Here is a 16,166-nt window from a genome sequence, read left to right on the forward strand (position 1 = left end):
CTTGTTCAAAATTAATAGTGGTGGTATCAAATAAAGAAACAGGCTGTTTCAGAGATTCTTCCTTTGGAAACTAGTTTAAAGCTTGATCCATGAAGAGCTACTATTTTTTTGTATCACCTCATAGAAACTGTTTAGTTGGTTTAGAGCCCTTGACCAAGAATGTAGAAACATTCACTCAGCTTCAATTTTCTGTTCTGCTTGGTAGGACATTCCAAAACTATATTGTTCGTGAGGTGTTCCACATCATAGAGTAGTTTTTGACAAGCGGGTGTATAATATTTAAAAATATAGACATAGTAATTTTCAGTGTCTTTGTTATCCATTTTAGCTTTGTTTTGACTACTTCACCACTAACTGATTCCTAGAGAATATTATTTAGACAGGATGAGGTGCCTTAAGAAACCTAGACAAGAATGTACCTTCCTAAGTAGGAGCAAGATCTTACTAGTGTAACTCCTCAAAGCACCTATCGTCTGGTCTCATTTTGGTAGTGTTTCACTTCAAATTATTTAAAGACATTGTTTATTAGGGTTTATATATTGTATAAATTATTGGTTACTTAATTATGACACTATTAATTAGTCTAATGAAATAATGCAAGTGATTAAGCCTTTGAAATTAAAATTTCTTAAATGTAATAGTATTTTTAACTATTTGGGTAACTTTTTCTTTCATAATATATGTTGCTGAAGTCTTTATGTTCCTGTTCTTCATAGAGCCACTCACACTTTAAATACACTGAATAGTCAAAATCCTGCAGGACATTTGATAGCGTATCTTACATAAGTCTTTGCAAGACTGTGACCCAAGAACTTTTAAAACTTAATTTCAAAAGTAATCACATTCATTATACACATCAAGGACAGCAGCATATGGCACAGAAGCTACATGGACTAGATTTCTTGAATGGTGGAGTTGCTGTCTGTGTGAGGCAACAGCTTTTAACTCCTACGTTTCTTTCAATGTACTTGAGCTGTTACTTTGAGAATAAAAATACAACCTTTCGATGGTTGCTAAAACATCTCCATTATTTTTTTCTTCATGTGAAATACGAATGTAATGCTAATGGATAAATTTGTCTCACCTGCAAAGTGGTATACGCATATCGTCTAAACATAGGAACGTTACTGTCAGCAGAGGCTTTTGAGGGCAATTATGGTGTTCCTTTTCTGAAAAACTTTTCAGGAGTTTAATTAGCCAGAGCATCTAATAGTAGATACCAGAAGTCAAATAAGCTAAATGTCTCTTAACAATGTTCCTTCAAATTATTATAGAAACTATTACAATTATTATTCTAATTAGAGTTATTAAATACAACAGTACTATAACTAAGTGGTAGCAATGTAATTTTTAAAGTAATCTGTTAATTTAGGCCATTCAGTTTGTAATTTTCCTGAAACAAAAATATTTAGGAACTGTATTTATCATAAAAGCTGTAGACAAAGCCTTTCAGAATCACTGCAAATCTGAAACACGTATTACCTCCTTGGTTCATCTCAGCTGAATTAATGTAATGTATCAGCCTTCAGATTAGACCAGTGAATATGAAGAGTAGATTTTGGTAATGGCAAAGCAAGGCAAGTCCTCTCTAAGAGTTAGTAGCATGTGCTACTGAACTAACCTTCTTCAGTGGGAGGCAGATATAGTTTGGGCACCTAAATGAATATACAACATAATGCTTTCAATTTTTTCTGCTAGGTGTTAGAAGAAATGATTCATAGTAGTATTATTTTCATTTAAAGACTGTAAAAGGCATAATTCACTATCTACAGTAGTCTTTCCAGGTGCTTCTATTTTAAGTGGGATCAGGAACACAGGTTCACATGTTACGACAATTTGAAATGAAAAATAGAGTAAATCTGCAGGGGGATTGGACTAGATGATCTCTAAAAGTCCCTTCTAACCCTACCGTTGTATGATTCTATGAAATGTTTGTTATTTGATACTTCGCTATGCACAGGTCTTCAGGTATTCCAGAAGGGCTTGACATTTTTATTGCTGATATCCATCCAGCCTGTGTATGCTATTAATAGTGGGATGTTGTATAGTTTTTGGGTGTTTTTTAAACTCTGGTGTTTAGAAAAGGTGTGTAAGTTAGAATCCAGCTCATCAAGTAACCCACATAGCCTGTCTGGCTGCTCACACGCCCTTTCTCTGTGACATTAAAACTTCTTCCCATCACGTTACTAAAATTAACAGACCTGCACTAATCATGTCATATTGGCTACATTTTGGCCATGTGCTAAATCCATACCTATGTACATGACAAGACAAATGTCAAAAGAGAAAAATGTAACCTATGATAGTCAGGTTTGGTGAGAACAGAGAATACCTGAGGAATGCAAATGCAAGCAAGTGTTTGGAAGTTATCACCTATGACAGTATAGTAAGCACAGGTTAACCCTTTTAAATGCAATTTGTGATTCTGGTTTTGGATAGGCTTCCCTTAAGATGACAACTTTATTTCAAGGAGGCCTAGAGAGTTTAGTTTCCTAAAATCATGATCCTTGTGGATATTTGAATTTTGAAGCCTAAAAACTTTTGGAACCCAAAAGGGAATAGGTAGGAGAATCAGGAAAAAAAACCCAAACAACTCATTGATTGAAATAAGAACACTTTAGAAATGAAAATGAAATAAAATAGAATAGTGACAATAATAATAAGAAAATATATAATAGTGATAGTAATGGAAAGGAATGTAACAAAAAAGAGAGAGAAAAGCAGAAAAAAGGAAAAACAAAACAACGCAAAACAAAAAAAACCCACAAACAAAAACAACCACAAAAACCCAAGTGATGTGCAATGCTTAACACCCAGTGACCAATGCCCAAGCAGTGATCCTTGTCCTTCCACCAATTCCCTCCTTTTTAAAATACAGGGAAGCAAAGTGCCTCACAACCAAAACCAGGACTTTGTTTTTTCATACTGAGATTCTTAATTGTTATGGATTTGCTACATGTAGTTTTGTATTGCATTTGACCTGATCACTGAGGTATTTGCCAGATTTTTAATTAATTTAGTTTTGCCTTGTAAAATTTCTCTGGCTTCTTTATTTTTGTTTGTTTTTCTTCCTCTGATGCTCAGGGTAAAAAAAAACCACAATAAAATGAGTTCTTTCTCATTTTCCTTTCTTTGCTTTTGTTTTACAGGAGACACATGAAATTGTGGCTATCAAGAAATTCAAAGACAGTGAAGGTAACCTTTTCTGATGCATAATCTTTCATGTTAATTACTACGTTGTTAATACCTCTCCAGGTAAAATAAGAAGTCACATGTATCAAGACATGATTTTAAAAGGATGATAATGATTTATTAGTTCTGTAAATATTCAAGACACTTGATCCTTCATACCTGCCTAAGAACTGCATTATAAATTCAGCTAGATGACAGAATCACAGAATGGCAGGGGTTAGAAAGGAACTTTTACAGATCATGTAGTCGAACCTCTCCACTAGAGCAGGTTCACCTAGATAATGTCACACATGAACGCGTCCAGGTGGGTTTTGAAAATCTCCAGAGAAGGAGACTCCACACCCTCCCTGGGGTCCATCACTCTCACAGGAAAGAAGTTTCTCTTCATATTCAAGTGGAACTTTTTGTATTCCAGCTTGTGCCCATTACTCCTTGTCTGGTCACTGGGTACTATAGAAAAAAATGTTGCCCCATCCTCTTGATATTCAAGGTCCCCTCCTTGGTCTTCTCCAGGCTAAACAGCCCCAGGTCTTGCAGCCTTTCTTGTAAGAGAGAGTCTCCAGTCCCCTGATCATCTTGATGGCCCTGTGCTGGACTCTCTTCAGAACTTCCCTGTCCCTCTTGAGCTGGGGAGGCCAGAATTGGCTCCCCAGACTCCAGATGAGGCCTCACCAGGGCATAGGGGGAGCAGAACCTCCCTTGACCTGCTGGCCACAATCTTCTTGATGCATCCCAGGATGCAATTGGCCTTCTTGGCCATGAGGGCACATTGCTGGCTCATGTTCAGTTTATTATCAACTGGTATTCCCAGGTCTCTCTATACAGAACTGCTCTTCAGCAGGTCAATCTCCAACCTGTACTGGTGCATGGAGCTGTTCCTTCCCAGGTGTAGGACTCTTTCTTGTCCTTGTTGAACTCATGAGGTTCTTCTTTACCCAACTCTAAGCCAGTCAAGCTCTTGCTGAATGGGAGCACAGCCTTCTGGGGAATCATCCAGTCCTCCCAGTTTCGTGTCATCAGCCAACTAGCTGAGGGTTATGCTCCCTCCCTTCATCCACGTTGTTGATGAATATGGTAAATAAGTCTGGCTTCAGAACTGACTCCTGTGGAACCCTACTAGCCACAGAATAGCCACAAACTATATTTCTTTCTTGATGCATCTGTGTTAATATACCTGAGATTGTGGTGCCACATGTAAGATCTACCACTTGGAGACTAGATGTGATCAAAAAATGGCAAAAACTCTTCGTGTAGTAATGACTGTCAGAGTGTTTGGGCTTTATCTCCCTTCATCTGTAGGGGAGGGGATCTAAACATTAGGGGGATTTCAAGGGATAACTAGAGAAGACAGAGAAGTCACTGAGACAGTCAGTGCTACAAAAAGGAATTGAGGAGCTCTCAAGAATCTAGGTGGTGAGGCACCAGCTCTGCCTGCCCTTCAGCAAGCTATACTCTACAAAGGAAACTTGCTCTTTGTTCCCTCACAGCAGCCACTGTGTACTCTCTCTCCAGTGTTGAGTTTGCTGAGATGGGGGGAAAAGCCAACTCCTGCAAGTTTTACTGTTGCTGGCAAGTGGGTGGCAGAAAGCAGGACATGGAAATTACTGCCAGTGCTGCGCATATCTATCCCTCATCCAGCAGCAAGGAAACCAAAGATCTGTACAAAAAAAGACTGACTTTCTGATCTGTGCTTGTTGGGGGACAGTGAATTGCATTAGCCTATCACAGGCAAAACTTGCAATCAACCATGAGAGCAACTGTCTGCCTTGCAGACTTCAAAAGTTAATCCTGATCCCTAATGGCCCATCACAAACAGAAGGAGAGACCAAGTATGAAGTGATAAGAGGAGTCACTCTGGTCTGAGGTAAGGCCAGCTGAAAGCTTACAATGTGATTTAAACAAAAAGCAGTCACTTTGCTAAAATAAACTTTTCTTTTTTGTTATTGTTAGAGCATTGCTGGTGGCAATGGAGGTGCGGTTGATTACAAGAACTGTAATTTTCAGTTAAACACAGCAAAGACTGATTTGCATCTGTTGTTTTGTGCAATTAAACTCTTTGCTTTACAGCTGATCTTGCCAGATGCTTGAAGAGTTTATTCGATGAATTTTTTATACTGCTATTCACAAATATGTTTTAAATCCCTGTTAAAAAATGTAGGAGTTCAGTTCATTGTTGCGGCCGTCTTGACCAGATCATGAGAGTACTTCAGCATTGCTTTTTGGAACTCAGTATGGCTATTCAGTACAGATCCCAGAATAATCTCAGTATTAAGCACTAAACAGGATTATTATATTAGCCTGTCTAGATAAAAAAATGAAAACAAAAAATGAAAAAAAAAAGACAGCATTGCCATTAGTTCTGTCTTTCCAAGAGTATTACATAATATCAGTTTACATGACTAATGATTACTTTTCGTAGTTCTAGCTAGCTGTTTACAAGTATCTGGAAATATGACAGAAGTTCTTTTCACACATTTGATTCAGCCCATTTCACATCTGTCTCATTAATGTGGTAGTTCATTAGAAATCTGAATATACTGTAATTGTTTCTAATGCCATTTTTGTTCCACTGAATTTTTACTGTTGTTTGACATATGCATGCTAAATGCTCTGGAAAGTCTACATCTAGTTACAGATGAGATCGTGTAATCAGGCTGATGCAGGCCAACACCAAGCACTCAGTTTTAAAATGAAAAGATTTAGATTGCTCTAAATTACATATTTTTAATCAAAACATTTTTGATTATAGTATTTTGTTTTCCTTTTCCCTTCTCCTTGGGTGTTTTTTTTTTCCTCTCTTCTGGTGATGATTATGTGTGTTTTCAGAACCTGTGTTATTCTCTCTGCTGCAAACCTCTATTTTGCCTTTTCCTTGCTTGGTAAAAACAGTTTCTTCTTCCCGTCTCTGAATGTCTTTGTGGTATGAGACCTGCAAATGTGATTTATCTTGAAATTTATGCAATCATATTCCATTTAATATCCCTCTGTTGTAGAAAACTGTTCTAAGAGATTAAGAATTGTGCTTCAATTTGTGCATAGGCAAATTTACTGAATTAATGACTTTTACTACATGAAAAGTAAAACCAAAGTTAATCTGGTTTACTTGATGTTTCCTTGGTAGTATCTTTTCAAACCCAGTCAGTTCAGAGCCCCTTGGTGGTAAGGAGTGTGCAAAGCTTTAGTAAAACCCTCCTGCTGTCTTGAATGACTTTCAGACAACTAAATTGTCAAACCAAGAGTTAAATTCCTTCACTTCTCAGAAACAAGGCTTTCTGGAATCAATATTCTCTTTACTGCCTTCTGTAGCAGCAACTCGGATCTGTACTGCTGAATTTCCACAGAAAGCCTTGTGGGGAAACTTACAGGGCTTACAAATCTGTACTTTGGTCTTAAAATTTGTCATGGCTTTTGGAGAAAAAAAATATTAAATTAGATTTCAAATATGAGCTGTGCATTCCAATGTTTCTGCTGAGGACACATTAACCTTGCCAGTGCTTCATGCTTGTGACATTTGTGGAGAATGTATCTGTACACATGTATGTCTTTCTTTTTAACTCGTATTAGTGTTCTTCATAATGAAAAAACAGAAATGCAAATTATTTGTGGTTAATAGGATTTTTTTCTGCCACTGAGAACTTAGATGGTAGTGATGGGAAGTCTGTGAGGGTTGCATAATGGTAGCACAGTCACCAGTCACTCTGTCCCAGTGCAGAAGCATCCAGGAAGCAGAGAGAATCCATGCTGGAAAATAAGCCTTTTTTTTTCTGTAATATCTAGAAACAGATAATTAGGAGTTCAAAATAAATATCTGTAACACTTGTTACTTGAAGGTTTGTTTTTGTTTTTTAATAAGTTTTACTCTGTCACTTACTTTGCACTCTAGAAAATGAAGAAGTCAAGGAAACCACTTTACGAGAGCTTAAAATGCTTCGCACTTTGAAACAAGAGAACATAGTGGAGCTGAAGGAAGCCTTCAGAAGAAGAGGAAAATTATACTTAGTTTTTGAATATGTGGAAAAAGTGAGTTGAGTTTGCACTATACTTGCCACAGTTAAATCAGCAGCTTACTGGAAAAGTCTTTAAAATTACTTTTATTTTAAAAATTAAGCTATTCTGATGTATAAAGAGGAATTGCAAAAACTAATACAATCTGAACTATTGCAATCGGACATTTATTGTGAGAAGGCAACACTAATAACTTTACTATTGTTTTTACTTCATGTGTTGGTATTTTTTAAAAAAAGTTCTTCCATATATGAACAAAAACATTCAAATTATGTAGACTGAAATATATAAAATTTGAAGAAAAACTTCCATCCAAACTCTATAGTCCAGTTTAACTATAAAGCTGATTCACTGTCTTATGTTATGTTGTGTAATGAATCTTGACATAGTTTTTCAAGATCGTAGACTTTTGACTTAGGAATCTGTTTCAACTTTCTCCATCCTTCCCTGATAGAAATACACAAACAAATCCTATTTTTGTAACAAGGTCACTATCAATAGTTGCTTAAAGGGATTTGGCAAAGATCACTGTCATTATCTCCAATCCTGACCTCATTTGAAATTATTCCAAAATTTTCTTAGAATGGCCTACTATTGCCAAACATTCTGGTCTATTTCCAGGGAGAAACAACCTAGAACAGATCGGTCTTTCATTATTGCAACCTTTGTGATGATGGTAGACCTTCCCTCTGAATTCTAACCATTTAGCATTTCTTCATAGAATTAATTAGATGGCATTCAGATACAGATGGTAAAAGTAAACACAAGCTTAAACATATATCTCTGCAGCTTTTGTGAGTTATTATTCGCTTGATTGAAATTTTCATTTAATATCCTGCCAGTGTGATGTTGCAGTCTGAGTGCCAATCCTGTGTTAGTGAATTCTCCCTCATGCAAAGATCCCACAATGTAAATACTGTGTCTCCTTTACCTCAGTTTACAATTTAGTACATTGTATAACTTTATTGCATAAAGTGAGATGACCTGTGTTAGCTCACAATTTGGCAGAAATCACCAGTTTTGATTTTCACCAGCAGATCAGCAACTTCTACCGTGGTGGCTCTTACTTATAGCTAACATCCAAAGCTTGACTTGTTCCACACATGTGTCTTGTAATTGTTCCAGTCACGTGGAATGTCTTTAATTGCACACCAACTTAGAACAGAGATTGAATTTTCTGTTCTAGTTAAATTGGCTAAGCTCTAAGTAGTTGATTGTAAGAGCAGCATAAGTAAAAGACACTTAATTGGTCTGATGTGTACTTCAAAAGTTATTTATATTGGTAAAAACACCATGCTGCAATATGTAACATGATTTGCATCTGAATAAAAGAATGTAAGGATAAAGTTGCAGTTTATACCTGATGTAATTTCTATATTAATGATCACCTTTGTTTTCTGTGAATGTTTCTCACTTTCAAATACATCAAAACATTTCTATGACAGTTTTTTTTTTGAAAACCCAGATGATTTCTGTATTTTTGGATGGGGGAAGGGTAGAAGGAATTTTCTTTTAACTGGTGGTGCACCTTGCATCAGGCGTTAGAGAGCTGGAGCTCTGCAGTACTTAAATCCAGATTACTTAAATTCACATTTAGTTTAATCCCCATAGTTAATGTCTTCAATTAGGGTTATGTCTCACTACACTGAGGCTACTATTTTGGTTTATATTTGTAACACTAACTTCTGGACTTACTCAGATCCACAGGCTTCTGTGTGGACAAGAGTCTAACTAGAATCAATATGGTTCCTTAACAGAAAATTCTTTTTCTCCGATCTGAAATGTATTTCTAAGGAAATTTACACTCAAGCATGTAATTTCTGGTATTTATTCACAGATTCCAAAACTTACAAATGGTTTGAAATATTATCAGTCACCGTTTGTTTTGTCTTATGTTTGTGTTAAAAAAAAATCTGACAAGACAAACCTCAAAAATCTTATTATCCAGTTAAACAAAATGTTTGATAAAGACAAGGTAAATTTATTTTAAATGAAAGATCTGATTATGCTGAAATCCTTAATTAAATTAGTTGTGGAAGCCAATATAGCCAAAAATTTCAGTATTCAGTAAATAAGACTTTTCTGTCTTCAAATGGACTGCTGCTGGCCATTATTCATTCAGGATTCAGAGTATAAATTCCATTGTACTTATAATTGTGCAAAATTGGAGACATTTGCTAACATAATGGGAATATAAGTGTCCTTTTTCAAAGAAAAAATTTACTAGTATAAACAAGCAATTTACTTGCTTCCCTAGGTGTATCCATATAACAGTTAATATGGCCATAGATACTGTACTACAAATATGTCTAAGGTCAATATAGCTAATATATAGCTACAGGATATTCCCTAGGTTACTATTTATGCCCCTATGAGGCATTTTTGTGTCTGTTGCTTCATTTGCACTAAGCCATTCACATACCCATTCACATAGTTTGTGATGAAATATGGCCCTGCTATGTCAAAGCAGCACAACTATTTTAATAATGAAGAAAACAATGTTAAAGTGCAATCAGATATTTACATATGCTGTGCTCTACTAAACTTCTCATATAACCACAGTGACCTGATGTTTCTGTTTAAGCAACTTTTTGTAACTAAATGACTTCTCAGAAGTTTTATGATAAGTAATTTGATGATAGTCTTTCAAGGAATTACAGTATATTTGTGGTTGACCTTTAAGGATTACTGTCTTCACAAGTGCTTCCTTTAGAATGAAAAAAGATAGTATGCTTATGATGAAAGTACAGTCCTTAAACGACTACTTTTGCATAGCCAGACTCAGTGGCCTAAGTATTTTGCTTCAGAATGCTGAAGACATGTTGTCTTCTAGCAAATACAGTATAAATCTTTTAACTAATGTGTCTTTTAAACATTTAGAATATGCTTGAATTGCTAGAAGAAATGCCAAATGGAGTTCCACCAGAAAAAGTGAAAAGCTATATCTACCAGCTAATTAAAGCAATTCATTGGTGCCATAAGAATGATATTGTTCATAGAGGTAAGTGTGGAGAACTTCACATGGAAATAAGCTTTGAGTAGGAATCTGCTTTCTAAAGGGAAAGATGTTACAGCTTGAAGTAATTTGCATTTAACATAAATAGAAGCAATTGCTTTATATCAACAGGAAAAAAAATCTGCACATTTGGCTCAGTCTTAAGTCTACTGCGTGACTTCAGATATTTTTAAAACAAAATTCATCTACAAATAAGGTTTGCTGTTCACTGTCTTTGGGGTATTGTACAAGGATTGTATCACATTCACAACAAAGTGAAACTGCAGTACAGACCTTACCAAAGGAAAAGGAATTTAAAAAAATATTTCATGGCACTCAGTCATTTCACTTTTTAATTTGATAATAGACTATTAGGCAAAAAATAACTCAAAGCTTGCTCCCTTGTGTTTTACTACTTAAGCTGGTTCCTCCCCAGCTCGCAGAGTTAAGCTCTGTGTATTTTCTTTGTCCCCCAAGCTTCAAGCCCTGAGAGTATATATCTTGATATGTAGCTTTATCTAGTTTTCTGTATTTTATCTAAATTAAATAAAATGGTCTTTTGCTCTGTGACTTTGATATAATAATATTTCTAATTAATGTTTCCAACAAATTAAAATTCTCATCGATATGTGATTTATATTTAGGACTGAGCAAACATAAGCAGAACTCTGAAAATATTTTGTAAAATATAGTTTGAAAAATATACCAAATATGGTTACCACAGTATCCATTTTTTTCTAAAAAATGACAAGAGGTGATAAAGATGATAATCATTACTGAAAATGTTGAGCACAACAGATTTAACATTTCATTGGTTAACCGGCTAATTAAACATTAGTTCTTAGTATTATTTTGCAATACGTAATATTTTGTATATTGGTTTGCTGGCCAGGAATATCTGTAAGCAACTTTTATCTTCATGTTTTGTTGGGAAACACTTTACAAGACTTCAAAAGGCAGAAAATTAATTCTGCATGTTCACAAACTGAATTGCTGGAAGCTATTTCAGCGGTTGCTCTTGTAATGCTTCATTTATGATTCCATGAATATCTCTAAATACGTTATAATGAAATAATATTTGTTGACAAAGTTCAAAATTAAAAAGAGAAGTTAACAGCATTTTTTTTCTCTGTCTCACTCTAATACTCCAGATATCAAGCCAGAGAATCTCTTAATAAGCCACAATGATGTTCTGAAGTTGTGTGACTTTGGTAAGTTCAATAGATGGGTAACCTGCTGCTTAACTTTTTTTATTATATGCTCAGCTTTTTTTTTGCATTGGAATTTTGCTATATTCTTATAATAGTTCTACAGTATGTACCATTTAAAACTTTTTCAGTGGTAAAAATTAATTACTATTTAAGTTTATGGCTAATTTGAAAGATCTCTGGGCTGAATATGCATACCCTGGGTTGTGGTTTTGCCCAGCCAGCAATGAAGCACCATGACAGTCTCTCACTTGGTGCCCCCCATTCACTCCTACCCTCGTTAAGATGGTAGAGGCCACAGTGAGATGGAAGGAAAAAAAAACAAACAAGGATGTTGTGGATTGAGACAAGGGCAGGGAGGGCTCACTTACAGTTATGGTTCTGAGCAAAACAGTACTCAACTGAGAAAGGAAAGTAGGAAAGTTTATTCTACTACCTACAAAAACCACAACAGAACAAAAAGCAAAAAGGGAGTAGGATGATGAGAAAATTAAAACCAGCACTTTAAGATCTCCCTCTCCCATCCATCTTTTGTTCTCTGGCCCAGCTCACTGCTCCCGATATCTCTACCTCCTCCCCCCTCAATGGCTGAAGGGGGCAGGGAATAGGGGATGTGGTCAGTCTCTCACAGATGGGCTCTGCTGCTTCTCTCTTCTCAGATGAGGACACCTCCTTGCATTCTTCTCCTACTGCAACATGGGGTCCCTCTCACAGGACACAGTCCTTAACAAACTTCTCTGGTATGGGTTCTTCCCAGCAGCTGCGGCTTTTGCCGATACAGAGTCCCTCACACGGGAGGCAGTCCTTAGTGAATATCTCTGTTGCGGTTTCTTCTTCACAGTTGCAGCTTCTGCAGATACAGGGTCCCTCCCTTGGGACACGGCCTCTTCTGGGCATAATTTTAATGAGTTTCTTTGGCGTGGGTTCCTCCCCACAGTTACAGCTTCTTTGACTATGGGGTCCCTCACAGAGGACACAGCCTCCTCTGGCCATAGACACTGTCCCTGGCATGGAGTCTTTAACAAAGAGAATCACTACCCCTAGTGCGGGGTCTTTAACGAAGAGCATCACTGCCCCTGATGCAGAGTCTTTAACAAAATGCAAACAAATCTCAGCTTCTCTGCAGCCTCTCCACAGGATGCAGGGGAGTCTCTACGCCAGCACACCTCCTCCTCTCTTTCTTCACTGACCTTGGGGTCCACATGGTTGCTTCTCTCTCTCTTCCCACTCTGCACCACCACTAGCCGGAAAAAAAGGGACAGAGGAAGGAAGGAACAGGAAGAACCCTCCTCTTCTGGCTTCTTCTTAAAAAGTGATTGTGGAGACTTCCAATTGGCTCAGCCCCAGCAGTGGGTCTGACTCAGAGCTGGGGAGAGTTTCAAGCAACTTCTTACAGGAGCCATCTTTACAACCCCTTACCCATTGCCAGAAACAGCATTATGTCAAACCACAACATACCTGTATTAAAATGTCAATAGAAATGCTGCATTTATCTCTTCCTATATTCAACATGGCTTTTACTAAGCAGTGTTAGTGGCACCCTTCTGAGAACAGCGCAGATGATAAGCCGATTAGAATGCTAGCAAAACTGTAGGTTTATCTGGCCTGTGTATTAAACGATAATTCTTCTTTGTTCAGTAAAGACACAATAAACTTAGACTTTTTATGTATTTTGTGAGCCACTGACTTTCGTGGACTATTACGTGTGGAGTTATGGGTCAACTTTTGTTATTAATTAAGGAATCATGTCTGTATATGATAAATGACTGAATGACTGGAGGTTAGAGTCAAGAGTTGTACATGTAATGTTAATTGTGATGCTTCCTGAAATATCAATACCTGTTTAATGTCAGCTCTAAGGCTTTGAAAAATCAGCACCCAAGCACAAGGTGAACTTTGCCCATGTGAGTAATCCCTAGAAGACAAAAGGGTGGAGTGTACTCTGTTCCAACAGTCTGTATTTTTATGCTAAATAGTACATAAACACAGAATAAAATATTGTTCCCCCTAAAAAGCTTACAAAAAGTTTGACTTGGAAAATAACACTCAATCGCATAGTGCTACCCAAGGGCACTTTTCAGTCAGAGTGATTTGAAAGCTGTTATTTTCAAACCTCTGCAATTTTGAATGAAAAGAACTGCTAAAAACATGGATTGAAATAGGGAGTTTTTTTAGGAACAGCCATTTGTCATTTGCAGTGTTTCTTATTTCTTTTAATCCTAAAGGCATTTTTGCTTAAGGACTCAGAAACAGTAGCAATCTAGAAGAAGCCTGAGAAGGTTTGGTCCATATGAATTCTTTGAATGCAGGGCAATTTATTCTGCAGTGTAAGGAACTGCACAGCTCTGACAGAACACCAAGGTGTGCTGCTGCCCTCTGTGCCTTTGCCTTTTTGTTGTTCCCAGGCCTCCTGTCTGCACCACTGTGCCCAGGCTGCCCTGGCACCGTTGCCCTTACCCTGTGCAGGGCCTTACCCCTGCAAAGCAGAGCTCCCTGGGTCTGTGAAGGCCAGGGCTCTCCCATGGGGGAAGGCTGATGTGGCATCCACCTTGCTCTCTCTCCACCCCTTTGCCCCCCCACGCCAAATGTGAGTGGTCAGAAGACCTAATCACTGCTGTGCGCAGAGCTTAACAGCCAGTCAGCGGGCAGCGCCTGCCCCTGACCAGTGAGTGCTCCAACTGGGGCAATGGCATCGCAAGCAGCAGCAGCCAGTGGGGGCCTGAGTGGGTCCCGTTCAGCCCACCTCCTTCCCTGGCCATGCAGAAATGCCCCTCCTGGCCCTCACAGGCCATGGGTTTGTTAGGAGGACAGGGGAAGGATGGCCTCCCAGAGAGTAAGGTTCACCGTTAGAGCTGGCATTTGCCATCAGCTAACAAGCCTTTACATGTGAACTTGTGTCAGCATCCTCTGATACTGTGTGGCAGTATCACAGGAAAATAAAAAGCTGGACAAATGTCCCAGTCATGTTCTAGATGTCCTTTTCCTCACTAGATACAGACAATGTGAATTCTGCTGGCAGTGATGTACTGTTGGCTTGAGCCACATTCTCTTCCTGCTGTTGGAAGAGATGTGTAGGCACAGTGTACTCATGCTGCTAGGTACAATCTCAGGGAAGGCAAACTAAGTTATGACAATTTCTGTTATTCTGCTTGTGAGGGTTAGTTTGAATTTTGGTCAATTCTTCAGATTTAGTTGAATTTAAAACTCCAAGCAACTCATATAATTTGGGATCAATCTTTTTTTTTTTATCCTTTTTTACTAATTGACATTATTGCTAGTAGCTTAAGCTTAAGCTATTGCTGTAAAATGACTATCAGAACAGTATTAGCCACAAACATTTCCTGAATGTGTACAGATTAGGGCATAAGAATTTGCCTTTTAACAAGATATGCTGTCTGCCTACCTGATTCATATTTTGAAACACAGGTACTTGTCACATACAATGTCACCTTCTTCATGTGATAACAAATGCAAAGAAAAGGTCTATGCCTGCATCTCAATACAGGTATTGAAGTAATTGGATATTTCTGAATAGCCCAGTGGACAAAGCAATCTGAATAGAAAAGTTCATGAATTTTTAACATGATAGTTCTTCATAATCCTTGTGCCATGTGTTCTGTACATATTGTGCTAGATAAAAATGAGATTGAATGTGGTACTTGCCTGGACACATGTTGTGTGGGTGTCATTTCTGCCCATAGAAGTGGAAAAAGAGAACAGTACAAAATGCCAATTACGGCAAATGCATCTGACTGTTGGAAATAGGCTTTCTGTCTAGTGCATTTGCTGTTTCAACACCAGGGCTTCAAAATTACTTGTTTTAGCAATCTCTTAATTTCTGTATGATGTGTAAGCATAGAAATTGTGAAACACGGGACTGGAAAAGACCTTAAGACATTCTCTAGTTTTTCTCGTACTCAAAGAAAGGATTAAGTATGTCTTTAGCATTCTTGACAGGTGTTCACTTAACTTATTCTTAAAACTCTGAATAATGGAAGTTCCCTAGTGTTCCTAGGCATCTATTAAAATATTTACGTGTCATTAATGTTGGAATGATTTGTGCTGAACTTAAATTTGTCTTATTTTTCTGTGAGAGACTGACAGTCATCTTCTCTTTTCCTTACACCTTTTTCCTTGACATGTCTCCTACCATGTTCTGAGTTGTTTAAAGTCCTTTCCTGAAATTTCTTACTTTTTCTTATTTTTGACATTGAAACCCCTGTCAATAATATTATTTCCTATCTTGCCACATCAAATTTGTGCTGCACCTAGTTAAAAGTTAAGGGTTGATTTTTTTCAGACTATGGTAGCTGCTGCTAATCTCTGCACATGATAGCTCCTAACTGTGACCAAGTTCCAATAGACTTGGCAGGAGGGAGGAGGATGCATCCTTGTTGATTCTTCTGGTGCTCGTGGATTGTCGGCTGCCAGGCTTGTGCATTACATTAGCACATGTATTTATTTGTATCATGTGCCACCTTTTTCTGTCTGTCTTTCTATCTTTTACACTCATTCAATCTGAGGCTTCCCACTGTTCATCTGTCCCATTTCTTCAACGTAGCTCCTTGATTATCTTCCCTCTCTTTAAACACATGAATGAAGGATTTTTCACTGACAAGTTTTGTCAGATCATGTAATTTGAAACAGAAACAGGGCTGCCTAAGCAGTTCTAAATATAGTAATGTTTAGAAATTTTTTCAGTCCCAATGTTAGAAGAAATAAAAATTTCCAGCTTTTTTCCAGCAGCCTCAGTAATGTTCATTAGA

General features: G+C 37.5%; 1 protein-coding gene across 3 annotated transcripts in view; it reads left to right on the forward strand.

Annotated features, from left to right (window-relative positions):
- The window catches only part of CDKL5 (cyclin dependent kinase like 5), a 130,190-nt gene that overhangs the window by 73,897 nt on the left and 40,127 nt on the right, over positions 1 to 16,166 (forward strand). For all 3 annotated transcript variants that reach the window (XM_061988572.1, XM_061988573.1, XM_061988574.1), the window contains exons 4-7: positions 3,150 to 3,195; positions 7,076 to 7,212; positions 10,078 to 10,198; positions 11,344 to 11,403. In XM_061988572.1, coding sequence (XP_061844556.1) covers positions 3,150 to 3,195; positions 7,076 to 7,212; positions 10,078 to 10,198; positions 11,344 to 11,403 — 364 coding nt within the window. The remainder of the gene's footprint in view (positions 1 to 3,149; positions 3,196 to 7,075; positions 7,213 to 10,077; positions 10,199 to 11,343; positions 11,404 to 16,166) is intronic.

Source organism: Colius striatus, chromosome 1 (genome assembly GCF_028858725.1).
Source record: "Colius striatus isolate bColStr4 chromosome 1, bColStr4.1.hap1, whole genome shotgun sequence".
In the NCBI taxonomy this organism is placed as follows: domain Eukaryota; kingdom Metazoa; phylum Chordata; class Aves; order Coliiformes; family Coliidae; genus Colius; species Colius striatus.